The following is a 16230-nucleotide window of genomic DNA, read 5'->3' as shown; positions in this document are numbered from 1 at the left end:
CTCCAGCTTATTTTACAGATGAAGAAACCAAGGCAAACAGGGTTAAGTGACTTGCCCAGGGTCATACAGATAGCAGGTATATGAGACCAAATTTGAACTCAGGTCCTCCTAATTCCAGGGCCAGCACTTTATTTACTGAGCCACCTAGCTGCCCCACCATGTTCTACTAAGTGATATCAAATAGGTCCCTAGGGGATGTATATTGACTTTATAAGCTACAAATAAACCCTCTCTTTGTTATATTGTATTTTATTTATTTTGTTAAACATTTCCCAATTACATTTTAACTTGGTTTGGTCTTGGGAGTGCCCTCCTCAGGTCTGACACCTCTGTTCTACAAAATGCAACAATTCACTAATCAATATTTGTTAAGGGACTGCTGTGTGCAGAGTGCTGTGACAGGTGCCAAAGAGATGCAAATTTTAAACCAGACACGGTTCCTGACATCATGGCATTTAATATCTAATAGCAGGTCATGGGGTTTAGAACTTGAAGATACTTTTAAGATTTAATTCAACCCCATCATTTTACAGATGGCAAAACTGAAAAGGGTTAAGTCAGGTTTAGGGAACCTACGGCCTCAAGGCCACATATAACCCTCTAGGTCCTCAAGTGCAGCCCTCTGACTGAATCCAACTTGGATTCTCCACCTGTGGGTTAAGTGGTTTGGCCAAAGGCACACAAGGGTTAAGCAGCTAAACTTGGATTCAAATCTAGGTCTTTCAGTATTCTTTCTACTATACCATACTATCTCTCAAGGACTCCTTGCTCCAGGATGCATTAAAAGAGATGGCTAGATGGCACAGTGGATAGAGCACCATCCCTAGAGGCAGGAGGACCTAAGTTCAAATCTAGCCTCAGACACTTAATAGCTGTGGGACCCTGGGCAAGTTACTTCTTAACCCTGATTGCCTAAAAAAAAAGATTAACTTTTTAAAAAAGTAGTTGGGGGTGGGGAGTAGGATGAGGACACTTCTAGGAGTGCGATGGAGAGAAGAGGTAGTTTTTACAAAATTTCACTTGGGAATCTGAAACATAAACTTGGCTGGCACGGCAAAGTTAGGAGAGTCCAACTGTATCATTCCCAGTCCACCTCCCTTTTCCCTGGTGTCTTGACCTCTGCTGCAGCCATCTGCTCAGTGAGGGAGCTGGCTAAGTCTCAAAAGAAGGAAGATGGAATGAAAACCCACACCAGCTCTGTGGGCAGAGGGGAGGTTTGAATGGCTTATCCCAGAAACTGTCCACTCTCTTTCCCCTTGCTAATTATCTGTCTGCTGATTCACAAGCTGTGGTTCTTGTGGGTGCTCTTCCTGGCTTTTCCTGAAAACAAGGGGAAGAGGATAAGCACAGCTGGGGGTGGGTGATAACTGGAGGCCCTGGATGGTGTAAGGGGTTAGAAAGGAGGGGATTTCAATTGGAAAAGTCCAAAGGCATGGTCAGACGTCCTCTTCTACTCATTCCCTCACACTTTTCCTTGACATCTGTCCCCAGGGACCTTCCCTTCTCACAGGCTGGAGAAGAGAAAGACTACCACCCTTGCCTGTCACACCCCCGGGGGGGGAGAGGTGATGACCTTCATGGTGACCTTGGGAATTATACCAATGCTTGGTGCCTGGAAAGTCCACAATTCTAACCTAGATGCCATCTTCATTGGGGAAATACTCTCTGACATATTTAGGATGCACTGTCTCTCCCTAGCATGTCTAGAGTTGAATAACCAAACAGAGATGCTCTCCTGTTTCACAAGAATAAGCGAGGTTCATGAAAAATTCCGTGTAAATCAGGTAACAGCAAATATAAACTTATTTTCCCATTGATTTGCAAGCTCCTTTAAGAAGCATGTTGTCTAACCCTGAGTTTTTTGCCTCACATCCAGCCCACTGGCAAAGATAACCAAAGATGGGAATGGAAAGACAGACACGATGCTTCATTATCATCATCGGTAGAGCTGCAGACTAATACAACCACTCTGAAAAGCAATTTGGAGTTATGGAAGTACCCTTTGACCCAGAGATTCCATTGCTGGCATGTACCCCAAAAAGAAAGGCTCCATATATGCCAAAATATTTATATCAGCACCTTTTGTGGCAGCAAAAAAACTGGAAGCAAAGTAGATGTCTGTCAAGTGGGGAATGGATAAACAAATGGTGGCACGTGAATGTAACAGAATCCTCTATCACTGCTATAAGAAACAACAAACATAACTGAAACAACTGAATAACAATCAAGAAGAACAGTACAATATTTGCCCTGCCTCTCTCTTTGAATAAGGAGCTTAGAGGCCATTTAGTCCATCGCCTTGTTTTATAGATGAGTCATTTGAGGCCCAGGGCAGTTAAATGACTTGTCCAAGATCACACGAACAACAAATGGCAGAGATGGGATTTGAACCTGGATCCTTAGACTCCAAATCCATGTGGTATCATGGAAAGAATGATGGATTTGAAACCAGGGGAGCTGGGTATGAGTCCTAGGTCTGCCATTTATTGCTTTACCTGATATTGGCTCCATTTTCTCAACTGCAAAGCAGACAGAATTTGCCTTGATGGCTCCTAAGTGCTTTTCCATCTCTCAGTCTCTTTATGATTCCCAAGAGACTTGACACTCTCTTCAGAAATGTAAGCTCTCTTCATTGTTGTTGTGGTTCAGTCATTTCAGTTGTGGCTGACTCTTCTGACTCCATTTGAGATTTTCTTGGCAAAGATGCAGGAGTGGTTTGCCATTTCCTTCTCTGGCTCATCTTGTAGATGAGGAAACTGTGGCAAACAGGGTTAAGTGACTTGCCCAGGGTCACACGGACAATGTAAGTATCTGAGGCCAGAGCTGAACTCAAGAAGATGAGTCTTCCTGACTCCAGGTCAGGTGCTCTATCAACTGGGTCACCTAGCTGCCCCCTGATTATAACCACAACACTAATAATTTTTGATTATAAAAAAAATTGTTGAATTAGGAAAAACTATTCCATTTTATGTATGTGGTATAAAACTTGTGAAACTTTGCTTCCCACCTCTCCTTGCCTCCCCACTCCTATACCAGACCTCTCTCATTTTAGTAGATTCTATCAGACCCTCATCCTTCCTTCTCTATGCAAGTAAAGTATCTCATCCCTTTCCCATCCCTTTTTCCTCCCCATCCCCCAGATATGGCCAGATCTCTTTGATCTCCAAGGTGACAGAATCTCTAGCAGGCCAAAGCCAGACCTAAATCCCCTCTGGTACCCAGGATTCCGGAGAGATCAGAACAGTTCTGGGTTTTGCTACTACAGGTTGAGTTGCTGTTTGGTTGACGTGAGTAGGGACCATAACAAATCCCAAGACCAAGGATCTCTCAGGCCTAGAGTGGCTTACCAGAGCCTACCTAACCAGTGGTACGTGGGAGTCATTGCTGCATTTTCAGCATGAACATTTATACCTTGAAAATTAGCAAACGCTATAAACTGGGGCTTGATTTATTGGTTTGTTGATTGTCTAGACTTAAGAAAGTGATGGAGATAATATTAATAATGTAGGTTATACTTAAAAGTGCAATGTACATTGTTTTTCAGAGTTGGTTGTAAACACCAGCACATGGCTGGACCTAAGCCTATGCCTACCAGAGATATTCTAAGGAACTTCTGGCTCTCAGCCCAGATCTACCCTGGAGGCAGGGAAATGGCTACTCCTCAATCTAGGATCAATTCAGCCCATTGGTCCCAACACTGAGCACATAGAGAATCCATTCTTTATTTGGAGACACTCTACCCCAATGCCTTCCAATCAATGTTACGGCAGTATCAGACTTAGCTAAGCCTTAGCCAGGCTAAGGATCCAGGAACAGGATGCAAATAGCCTAGTACACTCTTTGCAACTCCTTCCATAAGGCCTGTATGTATTCCACTGGGATTCTCCAAAAATTCATAAAAAAGGGTCACCAAAGAAGCCTCCCTGAACTTTTCAACTCACTGCTCATGAGAAAGGGATCCTTCAACAGCTGATTGTAACTCAAACAGGGCTCCTAACAGCTCCACATGCCCAAGATTTAGGCTTACCTGGAAATCAAGGAATCAAAAATCATTAATAGGTGCCAGCTAGGTTCCAGGCCATGGAGATACAAAGACAAAAATAAAACAGCCCTTGCCTCAAGGATCTTATAGTCTCCTGAGGGAGATGAAATGTACATATATATGTGGTAGCAGACTTCTCTAATCTGTATTACTGGAGAGACTGAAGCTGATGGATCTCTTGAGCCTGGCATTTCTAAGCTGTAGTAGGCTGAGCCATTAGGTGTCTACACTAAGGTCTCAGCGTAATATAGTGAGCTCCTACCGAGGGGACTGAGGCATTAAACTGCCCACTGGCCCTGATCTGAAATGGAGTTACAGTCATCCCTTCCACATCTCAAGGGTCAGGGGTGCAGTGCCCCATGATCTGGAAAGTCTGTGTAAAAATTTTTGGCCCTCCCTTCATACCAGAGAAGTCTGAATTATTTTGGTATTAAAAGATAAAATATGTTGATATTATACATACATTTTAAGAATTTCTGAGTTTCTAAAACTTTTTCTGTGTCATCTGCTAGCCTTTGGGTGCAATCTGCAGTTTCCAAAAAAATTCCCAGAAAATTCCCATTTAATTTCTTATGCTGACACATATATTGAAACCTCAATGGGGAAAGTCACAATGTGGAAGGGATAATTTTAGTCAGAATTCTCATGTTGATTGGAATGAGACCAGGCATGTGAATGGCCCCTACACTTCCAGTCTGGATGAGATAGGAAGACTTAGTCATATTACATGTATATACACATATATATGCATATATGTATATATGCATGATATGTGTGTATGTATAATAAAAAAGGTAAAATTTGCAGCGTTAAGGCACTAGGAGGAGGGTGGGTATCAGGAAAGGCTTTAAGTGGCAATGTTATTTATACAGACTTTTGAGGGAAGCAAGAGATTCTAAAAGGTAGTGGTGATGTGGGCATGCGTTTCAGGCATGAGGAAGAGGTCAGGAGATGGAAAGTGTGTCAAATGTGGGAAACAGAAAATTTGGCTGGACTGTAGCACGTGGGATTGAATACTAAGGCTGGAAAGGTAAATTGGGGACAGGTTTCTATGGGCTTCCAAACTAAACAAAGGAGTTTATATTTGATCTTAGAGGCAATAGGAAGCCATTAAAATTTACTGAGCAGGATAGAGACATGGCCAGACTTACATTTGGGGAATATCACTGTGGCAGTCGTGTAGCAGATAGAATGAAGAGGGAAGAGAGGAGGCAGGAGCAATAATTAGGAGGTTATTGCAATAATCCAAGCAAGAGGTGATGGGGACCTAGGATCATGCCCCTGGGAGTAGAGAAAAATGAACAGAAGTGAGAGATATTGTGAAGGTAGAAATAACAAGATTTGATGACTGATTAGAAGTGTAGAGTGAGGGAAAATGAGGTGGCAAGATAATGCCAAGGCAGTAAAGTCAGTTAGTCAAGCATTTATTAAACACTCACAGTGCTAGACACTGAATGAAGGAATACAGATACGAGGAAAGACAAAAACAGCTTCTGCTCAAGAAACGTATTCTATGCAAGGTTCTAAGACTGCTCAAAAAAGACTCATGATGGAAAAAGCTATCCACATCCAGAGAAAGAACTACAGAGTCTGCACGCAGACTGAAGCGAACTACTTGCTCTCTTTTTTTTTCTTTTCTTTTTTGGTTTTGTTTCTTTTTTTCATGGCTCATTCCATTGGTTATAATTCTTCTTTACAACCTGACTATTGTGAAAATAAGTTTAATATGAAGGTATATGTAGAACCTATATCGGATTACACGCTGTCTGGGGGTTGTGGGGGAGGAGAGGGAAGGGGAGAAAATTTGTAACTCAAAAACTAGTGGAACTGAGTGTTGTAAACTAAAAATAAAAAATAAATTTAAAAAAAAAGAAACTTGCATTCTAATGAGAAAGACACCAGGTACATACATAGGTAAATGCAAGAAACACACAGAGTGAGTGGAAAAGGGAACTTCAGAAGCAAAGTTTCCAGCATCTTGGGGACCAGGAAAGAACACCTATTGATGTGGTGCTTGAATTGCGTCTTGAAGGAATCCAAGGGATTCTGAGGGGCCAGTCTGAGAAGGGAGAGGGTTCAAGGCTTGGAGAACAATCAGTTCAAAGGTACAGAAACTGAACATGAAATATTAGGTGTGAGAAAGAGTAAATAGGACAGTATAGTTGGATTGTAAAAGGTGTAGAGTGTGAAGCTTGTAGAATAGAAAGGTGGGGAGGGGTCAGGTTGTGAAGAACTTTAAATGCCAAAGGACTATGGAGTTGATCTGGAGCTAATAGGAAGCCAGGGGAGTTTACTGAGTAATGGAGTGACATTGTAATGCCCAAACCTTAGGAAAATCACCCTAGCAGCTGTAGGGACAATGAACTGGAGTGAGAAAGTACATGAGACAGGCTGACCAATTAAATGGCTATTGCAGTTGTACAGGGGAGAGATAATAAACTAGGCTGGTAGCAGTATAAGCACAGAGAAGGGGACCTATTCAAGATATTTGGTAAACCTGAATGACCAAGAAGGCTGGTGGTATCTTCAACAGAAACCGAAAAGTTTGGAAAGGATTGAGTTTGAAAAGAAAGAAAATGAGTTGTTTTGGACATATTAATTTTGAGATTCTCTATTTGGCCATTTGCTCACGTGATTTTTATGGGACAGTAATATGTTGGGCAGTAAAGGTAGGATAGTGAATGGCATTTATAAATAATTTATAAATTATTAATGTATGCAATAATTATATATTCTATTTTACATTTATAAATAATTATAAATAATAAAGTGCTTTGCAAACCTTAAAACATCAATATAAATGTCAGCTATAATTACTAATAGCCTCAGCTACACAACTCAAATGCCTCCTCCGAACAGGAGAATCTTCCTCTTGGGCAACGATTCCTTCCTGGGTAATAATACCCACTCTGTCCTCACACAGCACTTTGTGCTTTAACTCCCTAATAAATATGAGGTCTAATATTGTGCGTTCCAGTTATCTGCCTGTCTTATCCCCTACTAGACTGTTAGACCCCTTATCTGAGTCCCCACAGTGTCTAGTGATGTGCTACACTTCGCACGTAGTAGATCCTTGTTGGCTGATTAAATTATTCAACTTTGCCGTCCCCTGGGCATGTAAGTCCCATAGTAAATAATAATAAAACCCCCAGAGAACAATATTGACATAGCTCTGGGTTATTTTGACCCGCACCAGTATTTTCAGCCTTCCGAACAAGGAAAGTCCCAGAAAGTAGAGCCCGAAGCCTTCTCCAACACCCCAGCTTCCCACTCCCCAACTTCCCACTTCCCTCAAAAGATGTCTATGATCCCTCAGGAACTCAGATGTGTGTATTTCTGTGGATCGCCAGGGTGGATCAGCAGGAGGAAAGTAAGAAGCCCCAAGAGTGGCCCCTGATCACCTCCCAGATAGGGACATAAATGGAACCGCTTGAGATCTACAGCAGCAAGATTTGGGGATGGAATGCCTGTGCTAAGAAGAGTCCTAGTGGCTCTTAGAAGTCCTATTCCCGACTGCAGCACCCTTCCTGGTCTCGTGTCTGTATCAGGGTCACTGCTCCCAACTGAGACTTCGCTTAAAGAAAACGGAACCCCAGCCCTGTTTTGTAACTCTAACTAGCCTTCTGTCTGCGCATCAGTCCAGCAAGCCCACAGCATTCACTGACACCCGGGAAGGCAAAAAGCACCGATATCGTATGAAGAGAGAGAGACAGAGACAGAGAGAGACACAGAGAACCACACGCGAGGCGACCTGCTCCTAGTGCAAACCCGAAATAAAAAGACAACACGCAAAGAACCACACAACCCCATTGCGCTGCAGAGTCAGAAAGAAATCCCTGCACCGAGGATGAGCACCCAACGGACCCGCTTATTGGAGCAGGGGTGCGAGGCAGGAGCTTCACCCAGGAGAAAAGACCGGACATCTCAGGATCACTCAGTTCCGAAGCCTGGATCTGCACAAGTCCCGCCAGGACTCCTTCAGCTCCCGCGGACTGCACAAACTTTCTGGCCAGGGAGCTGGGGTAGCCCAAACCCGGGATAGCCTCGGATTCCGCCGCACGTTTGGTGTCACTTACCCCGGACTCTGCCCGCCAGCGCCCCCAGCGCCAGCAGAGCCAAGCAGAGCTCCCGCGGTCCCATTCTCGCCTCTCCTCCCCGGTCTCTGCTCCGCGATCTCCTACCGTTGGGTGCAAAGCGCAGGACGCCCCGCAGTCTTTTTCCCGCCCCCCACGGCTTCCAGGAGGGTGGGAACGGATGGAGGGGGTGGGACTGCGGGCGGGCGGAGGGAGGAGTAAGCCGCAGACCCTCCCTTCTACTTTAGACGCCAACTGGAAAAGAGGAGGGTTTGGGTTTTTTTTGTTTGGTTTTTTTTTTTTTTGCGGGGGCGGGGGCCGGAATGGAGGGGCCTGTTTCTTATCACCTTGGACCTGCTGCCAGCTCTCCTTAGCCCATCTAATCCAACTTCATTTTAGACAGAAGGAAACCGAAGCCCAGAGAGGGGAAATAACTTTCTTGCGGTCCCCTTTCACGCACACCCCACCCCACCCCATCCCTTTTCCCCATCTCCTGGTCCCCGAAGGAGTACCAGCTCAGCGCACCAGTGGGAAAGAGGATGAAGAGTGGAGCGGGAAGGGGTAGGAGGCCGAGCTGGAACTCCCCTAGCCAAAGGGGAGCAGAGAATTGAGAACATTAGTCACTTCGATTTAAGAAATGTTTACTAAAAGGCTGGGGAGAAGATTACAAGATAAAATATGACGCAACTCCTGCCCTCTCCGCTCCCCTCCCCCAACACACACACACCCAAGGAGCTTATAATAATAACAATAATCGGCATTTATAAAACCCTTTCTGGTTCACAAGCTGTTTAGGTTCCTTATATTTTGTTCCTTTGCATTGTCAGCCACGGAAGCCTTCAGGGACTAATAGAGACCTCATTGTTCCCTTCCTTCTCTTGTATTTGTACTTAGGACCAGATAGCTTGGTACTGAATTGTTCCGTGCTTGACACATGCCAATTAGGTTTGTCTCCCCAGCTAGACTATAAACTGCTGGAGGGCAATTACCTTATTGAACATTGTGCCAAAATGCCAAAGTGCTGTTCAGCAAACCATATATAAATCCTTGCTGATTGACTGATTGGGCCACAGTAAGTGTTCACTACCTCTAACTGGGTTTATTCTCTTTTTTTCCTGGAACGATATCAGAGCTGAAAGGGACCTCAAAGTTCCTCTAGTCCAATCATCTCATTTTATATTTTGGAAAACTGAAGGCCAGAGAGAAGAACTTATTATCTTTTTAATCAAGAAATAAGTCATTTCCTTAAGTTTGAAAAGCCAAAGTTAGTTGCAGAATCAGATCTAGGCTCTCCAGATACTACCAGTCTCAGCACCACAAAGCCTTGGGGGCAGAAGGGAGAACAGAGGGCCCTACCAAAGGCAGTGAGAGGTAGAGCTATCTCTAAGCACATCAAGGTGATCGCTCTGAGTCCTACAACAGAATGGTTCAGGGAGCTAAGTGCCTTACAAAGGAGAGAAGGGAGGAGGAAAGGAAATAAGCATTTATTAAGCACCTGCTATGTGCTATGCCCTTGACAAATGTTATACCACTTGATCCTGACAGCAACCCTTTGCCCAGGATAACACAGCTAAGAGTAAGTGTCTGAAGCTGGATATGAGCCTTCCTGACTCCCGGCCTAAGGTGGCCTATCTGGTAACTGTTGGAAAAGGGGAAGGAGGATGTTTCTTGTGAATATTGGTGGCAAAATGGGTGTCGTGCAATTCTTTGCTGAGTGACAGGTGTAATATGTTTTATGAAACCTCTTCCTCAAGAAGAGGAAGAATTGGTTACTTGGTGGCTAAAATGGGAGTAGAACATTGAAAGTCTGCAAATACACTCCTTGATCAGTTGAAAGTGAAATTAGGATTGTAAATGGAATGATAATTTCAATACAGAGGAACCAGGTGGGCTAATCCCAAATGGTGGTGAAGGGAGATTCTGAGCAAAAAGTTGCTATTTTCATTTTGAAGATAAAAAGTTGGAGCTTGCTAGTTCATCATGTGAACCTTTAGACTTGAGAATAAAAAGTTACCTTAAACCCAGAGAATTTGAACTATATAGTAATTTAGTCAAAGTGGGAGCTATTCTTTCAGAGGAGGGTAGTTTATTTCAGCATACTCCTTTTCTTCCTGTAAAATTAAAAAAAAAAGACAACCCACTTATGGTCTGTAGTGTGTGGTGGCTGCAAGGGAAAAAAGGTGGGGGGACAGGTGCTAGACTCAGTATTCCAGAGATACCAGCAATGGTTGTAGAGGAAAGACAGGTCACCAGAGTTTGAGACAGATCTCTGAGTCTAAGGAACCAAGAAAATTGAATGACCTAGAAGTTTAGGGACTATTATCCCATGTCAAAGTTAGGGATGAATAAATTACCTCTACTACTCCAAAGAGATCAAAGAAAAAGGGAAAGGACTCATATGTACAAAAATATTTATAGCAGCTTTTTGTGGTGGCAATGAACTGGAAACTAATATTTTAATTTCCCATCAATTGGGGAATAAACAAATTATTATAATTGTAATGAGGAAAAAAATGTGCTAGAAGAAATGATGAAAGGGATGGCTTCAGAGAAGCCTGGGAAGACTTGTATGAGCTAGGTCACAGTGAAGTGCCAGACGAACAATTTCTGTAATAATAATGACCTTGTATAAATGAATAACTTTGAAGAGCTTAAGAACCCTAATCGACAAAATAAACAACCATAATTAGAGCCAGAGGACCAAAAAATGAAGAATACTTCCCAGTATCTGACAAAGAAATGGCGGACTCAAGATGAGCAGTGAAATAGTTAGATAAGCAGAGAAATAGATGGATAGATAGATAGATAGATAGAGATATAGAAATATGGATTTTTTTTGGAGGTGACCAACAAGGAAATATGTTTTGCTTCATTATGTATATTTGTTACAAAAGACTTGTTCTTTTTTTTCCTTAATGAGGGGATGGGAAGAGGGAGAGAAAATAAATGCTTATTAATTAAAAAATAAATTTTAATTTTAAAAAACATTTTAAGAGATGAATAAGGCTTAAAAATTAGTGAACATAAAGTTCTAGGGACAGCAATGGGGGGGAAAGTTAGAATTCTCCGGAATTAGTTGAGAAGGAGCTCAGGCCCTAAGGCCTGGGGTCTAGGGCAGTTTTCATCCTGGTGAAGAAGATTCTTCTTCTGCTTTATAGCTCCTAAATCTGGCAGCAACTCACCCAGAATTTTCCTTCAGCACCTGGGGCCTTCTCACCCTGGAATATCCCTCTAACTGCATTTTTGTTACTGTTGATCAGTCATTTAGGTCAGGGCTGTCCAAAATGCAAGCCTACGGGCAGCCAGCAGTGTGATTTATGGCCAGCCTACAAGCATAGAAATTTACATAAATGCTTTAGTCAACAAAGCCAAGCTACCACAGAGCTCTCACTAAAATGGCAAAATCAAAATATATTGTGTATTGTTTCAATAAAAACCTATGGACAGCCCTGAGTTAGGTTGTGCCCAACTCTTCGTGACCCCATTTGGGATTTTCTTGGCAAAGATACTGGAGTGGTTTGACCTCTCCTTCTCTAGCTCATTTTACAGATGAGGAAACTGAGGCAGGTAGCGATTAGTGACTTGCCCAGGGTCATACAGCTAATCTGAGGCCTATCCACTTCACCCCCTACCTGCTCCCTCTAACTCTATGGCCTCTATTAATAAGTTCCTCCTGACATCTCCATTTTGGGAGAACAGGCCCAAGATAGCTAGCTTTCACACTCCCCTCCCTACTCTGCTTCAAACTCTCTGGACTTCCCCACTATGTTCCTGTAGCTCCCGCGCTCCACCTTATTTTTCAGCTCCCTGTTATAGACTGTCTTTCCCCGTTAGAAGGCAAGGTCCTTGGGGACAAGAACTGTCTTTCTTTATCCTTATATTTTATCCTCAAACCAGAGCCTGACACATAGTAACCCCTTAATAAATGCTTCTTGCCTAACTGCCTGCCTTACAAAAACAAATCTAAATCCTAAATCCCTAGAATTAGCTTGGATTGTGTTGTCTGTTGTCTGCCTGGCCCCTTTCCTCCTCTGAGTCAGTCTATCTGCTGTCAATAAATGTTTATCAATCATCTGTTATGTGCCAGGAACTACACTAAATGAAAGACATAAATGTCAGATATGCAAAACACAGGTCCTGGGATTCAAGAACAGGGAGAAACTTTATTTTTTATTTAGTATTCTATTTTTCCCCATATTACATGTAAAAAGAATTTTCAACATTTGTTTTTAAAATTGAGTTCTAAATTCTTTCCCTGTCTCCCCGCTCCATCCCCATTGAGAAAGCAAGGAATCTGATATAGGTTATACATGTGTAGTCATGCAAAACACGTTTCCATATTAGTCCTGTTGTAAAAGAAAACATAGACCAAAATAAAAACCCAAGAAAAATAAAGTAAAAAAAAAGTATGCTTCAATCTGTATTCAGATTCCATCAGTTCTTTCTCAGGGGATGGATAGCATTTTTCATCATTTGTCCTTCAGAGATGTCTTTGATCATAGTACTGCAGAGAACAGCTAAGTCATTTACAGGTGATCATCTTACAATATTGCTGGCTCTGGAGGGAAGAGTGAGGCTGGTGACTTTGCACAGTTCTGCCTTACTTAAATCCAATTCACTTGCAAGTCAAGACATCATCTTCCTGATGTCATTGGTTGTCTCCAAGAATGAAGGACAAATAACAACCCGTGAGGAGTCGTAGCTGCCACACTGGGGCATATTTGGAGATTTCTCAGGTTAAACTGTGTAGAAACATAACAAACCAGAGAGACGATCTTTTTGTGTTTGCTCCTGACATCAGACCCTGCGCATGTAAAACTAGATGAAGAGGGTACCCTGGGCTATGGATTACGTACTTAGAATATAAGCTCATTGTAGGCAGGGACACTTTCACTTTGGTTTTGTATCCTTATTCCCTAATGTGGTACCTTGTACATAGTAAGCATCTAATAAATGCTTGTTGAATGAATGAATGAGTGAATGAATAGCAAGACTTTCATCAACAGGAGGCATAGAAGTCCAAAGGGGAAGGAAGAGCTTGCCCAAAGTCCTTTTGAGAGACAGGATGGGGACCCCTGGCACTATTTCCATTATCCTCCCCTATCAGACCATATTGCTTCCTCTACTACCTTCCTAAACCCAAACTAATAAAAGTCTTGAGCTCTGAACCCTTATCTCCCCACCCTGGGATAGGGGGCAGGGGAAGGGACATGATCTTTCTCCCCATTTAAAGGGCTAGGACAGCAGCTCTCAAAGTGTGGTCCAGAGAACCCTTTCAGGGAGTATGGAAGGATAAAACTATCTTCATAGTAATACCAAGACATTTTAATTTCTGACGTGATAAATACTGATAGATACAAGCCACAAAACCAAAAATTCTTTGGAGAGATCCTCAACAATTTTTAAGAATGTAAAATATCCCAAGGTCAAACATTTTGAGAACCACTGGCCTAGGATGTCCTTTGGGGACTTCTTGAAGGAAGGAGGAAAGGTATGCTCTCTGAAAAGCTGTAGGAAGGATCTGTAAACCTAGATATGACAGCAAAATTGTAATTAGAAATTACTGTGTTGGGGGGTGCTTAAGAGCTATCCCCCTAAACCTGAATTAAGATAGGTTAAATTATGTCCACGAATAGAACTGGGGAGTTGGGGATTATAGTCCTGCCCCCCTACTCTGATCCCTGTACAAATATTCTTATATTTAATGCAGCCACAACCATTGTGCCAAAAGATTTGTCCCTGTTAGTTAATTTCAATGAAATAGATCACTCAACCATTGATTTCCCCTCTAACTCATAGCCTTCCAAGTCTCTTCTGCGGAGGGTGGTTATGAAACCATCGATTTTCCATGCCCCAGAAGCAAACTCGGAAAGCTATGAGTCAGCAGCCTGGTTCTCAGAACCCAGGTTTTGAGATCTGACTAACTCTGGTGACTTTGGGGATAAGTCATATCCCTTTTTTTTGTCTTCGTTGTTCCAATTTATTAATTTGTTTATTTTTTAGTTTTCAACATTCACTTCCATAAGTTTTAAATTTTCTCCCCCTCCCTCCCCCCTCCATCCCCAAGACAGCATGCAATCTGATATGGGCTCTACACATACCTTCCTATTATACACGTTTTCACATTAGTCATGTTGCGTACAAGAATTATAATGGGGCAGCTAGGTGGAGCAGTGAGTAGAGCAACAGCCCTGGAGTCAGGAGCACCTGAGTTCAAATCCAGCCTCAGACACTTGACACACTTATTAGCTGTGTGACCTTGGGCAAGTCACTTAACCCTAATTGCCCTGCCTTCCCCTCTCCAAAAAAAAAAAAAAGAAAGAAAAAGGAAAAAAAAGAAGAATTATAACGAATGGGAAAAACCATGAGAAAGAAAAAACAAAACAAAAAAGAAAATAGTCTGCTTCGCTGTATATTTGGACTGCATAGTTCTTTCTCTGGATGTGAATGGCATTTTCCATCATGAGTTGTTTGGAAATGTTTTAGGTCTTTGCATTGCTGAAAAGGGCTAAGTCTATCAAAATCAGTCCTCGCACACTGTGGCTGTTACTGTGTACAATGTTCTTCCATTTATTTTTTTTTAGGAGGGAAGGCAGGGCAATTGGGGTTAAGTGACTTGCCCAAGGTAAACAGCTAGTAAGTGTGTCAAGTGTCTGAGGTCTCATTTGAACTCAGGTCCTCCTGACTCCAGAGCTGGTGCTCTACTCACTGCACCACCTAGCTGCCCCCAATGTTCTTCTGGTTCTGTCCACTTCACTCAGCATCAGTTAATGTGAGTCTTTCCAGGTTTTTCTGAAGTCTTCCTGTTCATCATTTCTTATAGCACAATAGTATTCCATTATGTTCATATACCACAACTTGTTCAGCCATTCCCCAATTAACGGGCATCCCCTCAATTTCCAGTTCTTGGCCGCCACAAAGAGAGCTGCTATAAATATTTTTGTACATATGGGTCCTTTTCCCATTTTTATGATCTCTTTGGGATATAGCCCTAGAAGTGGTATTGCTGGATCAAAGGGTATGCATATTTTTATAGACCTTTGAGCGTAGTTCCAAATTGCTCTCTGGAATGGTTGGATCAGTTCACAACTCCACCAACAATGAATTAGTGTTCCAACTTTCTCACATCTCCTCCAACATTTATCATTTTCCTGTTTTGTCATGGTAGCCAATCTGATAGGTGTGATGTGGTACCTCAGAGTTGTTTCAATTTGCATCTCTCTAATCAGTAATGATTTAGAGCATTTTTTCATATGACTATAGATAGCTTTAATTTCTTCCTCTGAAAACTGCCTGTTCATATCCTTTGACCATTTGTCAATTGGGGAATGACTCACATTCCTTCTTAAGTGATATATTACTGGTCATGGGAACTACTAGGTAAGAGAATATGAATGGGCCTATATTTTGTTAGATAAACTGAATTACCTGGGACAGGGACAAATCCACCACCACTACTGAAAAAACTAGAATATCCTATTAATGATGGGTTACCGGTATCATCCTTGTCTATAGAGTATAGCACATGTCCCCTTCTAGACTTTAGGAAAGTGGAATCTAGAGTGCCCAGATAAATAATAAGCAAGATTCCAGGGCCAGATATAATAAGAATTACAGTTAATATTTTATTGAATTTTTTAAAGTCATTTAATCCACCTGTTCAATAATCTGCTAAACATTAAACACAAAAGAGCAATCATAGGATCTCTACCTGCCCCAGGACAGTTTCTAGGTAAAATATAAATATAGCAAATACAAATAATAGTAATGATAGTAAGTGCTTAATAAATCCTTTTGTTCTCATTCCTATAAAATGAAAATGACAATAATAATATTTAGAATGCTTTGAAGTCTTCACCTGCTAACCTCAATGCCTCTAACATCCATGATCCTCAAAGTGGGAACTCCCTCCGCAGAAGCAGATCATGACCCCTCTGCAATTTAGTGGGGAGTCACTGAGACTTCTATAGCTGAAAAAAATTTATCACCTCATGAGAAAACTGATGAAATGCTTCTCTGGCTTTCCATAAGCTGGTCCTCAGTCAAAAGACCCAGTCCATAGGACTATACTCAAAGCTTTTCCAGTTTAGTAGAACCTTTCAGGGGCAGTAGATA

At 42.2% G+C, this 16230-nt stretch overlaps 1 protein-coding gene across 1 annotated transcript in view; it reads right to left on the bottom strand.

Annotated features, from left to right (window-relative positions):
• The window catches only part of ITGB3 (integrin subunit beta 3), an 86584-nt gene extending 72336 nt beyond the window's left edge, over nucleotides 1-14248 (bottom strand). The window contains exons 1-2 of the mRNA XM_036755638.1: nucleotides 14217-14248; nucleotides 7959-8311 (exon numbers count right to left, since the gene is read on the bottom strand). Of these exons, the coding sequence (XP_036611533.1) occupies nucleotides 7959-8311; nucleotides 14217-14248 (385 nt within the window). The remainder of the gene's footprint in view (nucleotides 1-7958; nucleotides 8312-14216) is intronic.
• Between the last annotated feature and the right edge of the window lie 1982 nt (nucleotides 14249-16230).

Source organism: Trichosurus vulpecula, chromosome 4 (genome assembly GCF_011100635.1).
Source record: "Trichosurus vulpecula isolate mTriVul1 chromosome 4, mTriVul1.pri, whole genome shotgun sequence".
Taxonomy (NCBI): Eukaryota; Metazoa; Chordata; class Mammalia; order Diprotodontia; family Phalangeridae; genus Trichosurus; species Trichosurus vulpecula.
This window is presented reverse-complemented; position numbering and strand designations above follow the sequence as displayed.